Source organism: Lagopus leucura, unplaced genomic scaffold (assembly GCF_019238085.1).
Source record: "Lagopus leucura isolate 7727_CA_CO unplaced genomic scaffold, USGS_WTPT01 Super-Scaffold_100054, whole genome shotgun sequence".
Classification (NCBI taxonomy): domain Eukaryota; kingdom Metazoa; phylum Chordata; class Aves; order Galliformes; family Phasianidae; genus Lagopus; species Lagopus leucura.
In genome coordinates, this window is record NW_024962300.1 from 644,844 (window position 1) to 647,541 (window position 2,698).

Sequence of the window (2,698 nt, forward strand, 5' to 3'; positions counted from 1 at the left end):
ATCCCTTCCAAGGTACTCAACAGGGCATCCCATACACCATCCCTTCCCAAGGTACTCAACAGGGCATCCCATACACCATCTCTTCCAAGGTACTCAGTGGGGCATCCCATACACCATCCCTTCCCAAGGTACTTCAACAGGACATCCCACAGAAGGTGGGAGGAGGTGGAGGCAGCTTTCCATGGCACCGTTGACACCTGTGGGCACTGAGCTGATGCCTTCTCCATGTTTCATATGCCCACAGCGCTGTTCCCACCCAGTCATTCCACTCCCATTGCAAAGCATTTCACGTTTCCCAAGTGAGAGTGTGTCAATCCCGCTGGCCCTGCATGGGACGGGGTGCCCTGGTTGTGTTGAAGGATTGGGGTGCGTTGCATTCTTGTTGGGATTACAGCCTGGAGTGGGATGCTGTGGGCTGGTGGCCACAAAGGAGAACTGCTGGTGTAGGATCAGGCTGTGGGTGTGGGTTTAGGGCCAGTGCTGGGCAAACTGGGATGTGCGTGTTGGGATCTCGGTGTGTGCAGTTTTGTGGCACGCAGGAAAGGAAACAACAGGTTGCACTGAGCATTGTGTGGGGGTGATGGTATGGTGTAATGGTGGTGATGATGGCCAGTGCTTTGGGATGGCACAAAGTGATGTGGTCAGAGGCTGAGGAACCACTGAGACACTTGGGGTTGGGTTGGCTGCAAGTGTGTTGTGATGACAGCGATTGGGGCGGCTGTGATTGCATTGCAGTGGGGATGCTTGGGTTTAGCTTTGGTTGTGGGATGGTTGAGCCCAGTTGCGACAGTCACAGCTGAGTTTGTAGTCACATTTTGGTGGAGATGGTTGGGCCTGGTTGCGGTCAAGTTGCAATGGTTGAGTTTGCAGTTATGGGATGGCGATGGCTAGGACTGGTTGAGGTGGTGAGGCACTGGCTCAGGCTGTCCAGAGAAGCTGCGGGTGCCCCATCCCTAGAGGTTCTCAGGGACAGGTTGGAAGGGGCTTTGGGCAGCTGGTCCGTGGGAGATGTCCTGGCTCTTGGCATGGATATGGAATTGGGTGGTCTTTAAGGTCTCTTCCAACCCAAGCCATTCTGTGATGCTGTGTCAACTCTGTGGTTGCCTTGCAATGGGGTTGGTTGGGTTTGCTTGTGCTCATGTGATGGTGTCAGCACGGGGCTGGCTGCAGTCATGTCAATGGGGTCAGTTGTGATGGTGTTAGGCTGGTATTGATTGGGGCGGGTTGTGTTGGCACTGCAGCGCTGCCCATTGGGTTTGGCACTGACCACACTGTGACAGCAGCAGCAGTGTTTTGAGGCTGCAGTTGGGCTTGACATCTTCACCAGGCCTCCCATCACCTCCTTGGCTTAACCCTGCATCATCCCCAGGTTCTGACTATGACTGCTACTCGGTGAACGGCGACGTGGAGTGCGACCCTCAGAGCGACTTCGACAAATCCTCAACCATCCCTCGCAACAGCAACATCGCCCAGAACTACCGCCGTATGATCCAGACCAAGCGGCCCGCCTCCACCGCCGGGCTGCCCAGCGGCACCAACCTGCCGGCCGGCAGCACCCCTGGGGTGGCCACCATCCGCCGCACGCCCTCCACCAAACCCTCGGTCCGCCGTACCCTGTCCAACGCTGGCCCCATCCCCATCCGCCCACCCATCGTCCCCGTCAAGACCCCAACGGTGCCCGATTCACCCGTCTACGCCGGCCCGGCGCGGGTGGGCAGCGAGGAGTGCGTGTTTTACGCCGAGGATGCCTCACCTAACCCAATGGATTTTGCCAAAGCGTCGCCCAAACGCTTGAGCCTCCCCAACGCTGCCTGGGGCGGCGGCGTGGCCGAGATCTCGGTGTACGCCGGGGCGGCGCATCCAATGGCCGCCGACGAAGAGGAGGACCAGCAGTTGGCCGCCAACCGGCACAGCTTGGTGGAGAAGATTGGCGAGCTGGTGGCTGGTGCCCACGCTCTGGGAGAAGGCCAATTCCCCTTTCCCACCGCGCTGGAGGAGACCCCCGCGCCGCCCCCCGCGCCCGCCATGGACCCCCCGGCCGAAGACATGCTGGTGGCCATCCGGCGCGGCGTGCGCCTGCGCAGGACCGTCACCAACGACAGGTCGGCGCCGCGGATATCGTGATGACGCCCGCGGGGACATGGGGACGACGGACGACGGGGCGAGCGATGCCGGGACCCCGGGGTGCAGGGGACCCCTGGCTGCAGCGGGCACAGCCCCAAGCGTCCTCACACTCGTGATCACTTTCTGTTGTTCTTTCTCCTCCTCTTTTGCTCCCCTTCCTCCCTTTTTTGATTTCTTCAGTTCATTCAATTGTGCACTCTTTTCTCGCACTTGTTACCTGTGCTCTCTCCATTCTCTTCTGGCTCTTTTCTCTCCATCTCTCCCTCTCCTCTGTCTCAAAGTTCTCTGCTCTATCCGTCCTTGAGCTCTCTCTCACCCCCTACGTCATCTCCCTCACCTTATTTTACTCTTTCCTTCTTGCTCTCTTTCTCTCCTTCCTCTTTCCCTTCTCCTCTCCTTTTCTCCTTTTCCTTTTCTCCTTCTTCTCCTTCTCTTTTTCCTTCTACTTTTCCTTCTCCTTTTCCTTCTCCTTCTCTTCTCCTTCTCTTCTCCTCTTCTCCTCTTCTCCTCTTCTCCTCTTCTCCTTCTCCTTCTCCTTCTCCTTCTCCTTCTCCTTCTCCTTCTCCTTCTCCTT

The 2,698-nt window shown here is 57.9% G+C and overlaps 1 protein-coding gene across 7 annotated transcripts in view; it reads left to right on the forward strand.

The window, feature by feature from the left end:
* The window catches only part of MTSS2 (MTSS I-BAR domain containing 2), a 10,421-nt gene extending 7,873 nt beyond the window's left edge, over window positions 1-2,548 (forward strand). For all 7 annotated transcript variants that reach the window (XM_042886122.1, XM_042886123.1, XM_042886127.1 and 4 more), the window contains one exon: window positions 1,370-2,548. In XM_042886122.1, the coding sequence (XP_042742056.1) occupies window positions 1,370-2,124 (755 nt within the window). In that variant the 3' untranslated portion in view covers window positions 2,125-2,548. The remainder of the gene's footprint in view (window positions 1-1,369) is intronic.
* Window positions 2,549-2,698: the final 150 nt, after the last annotated feature.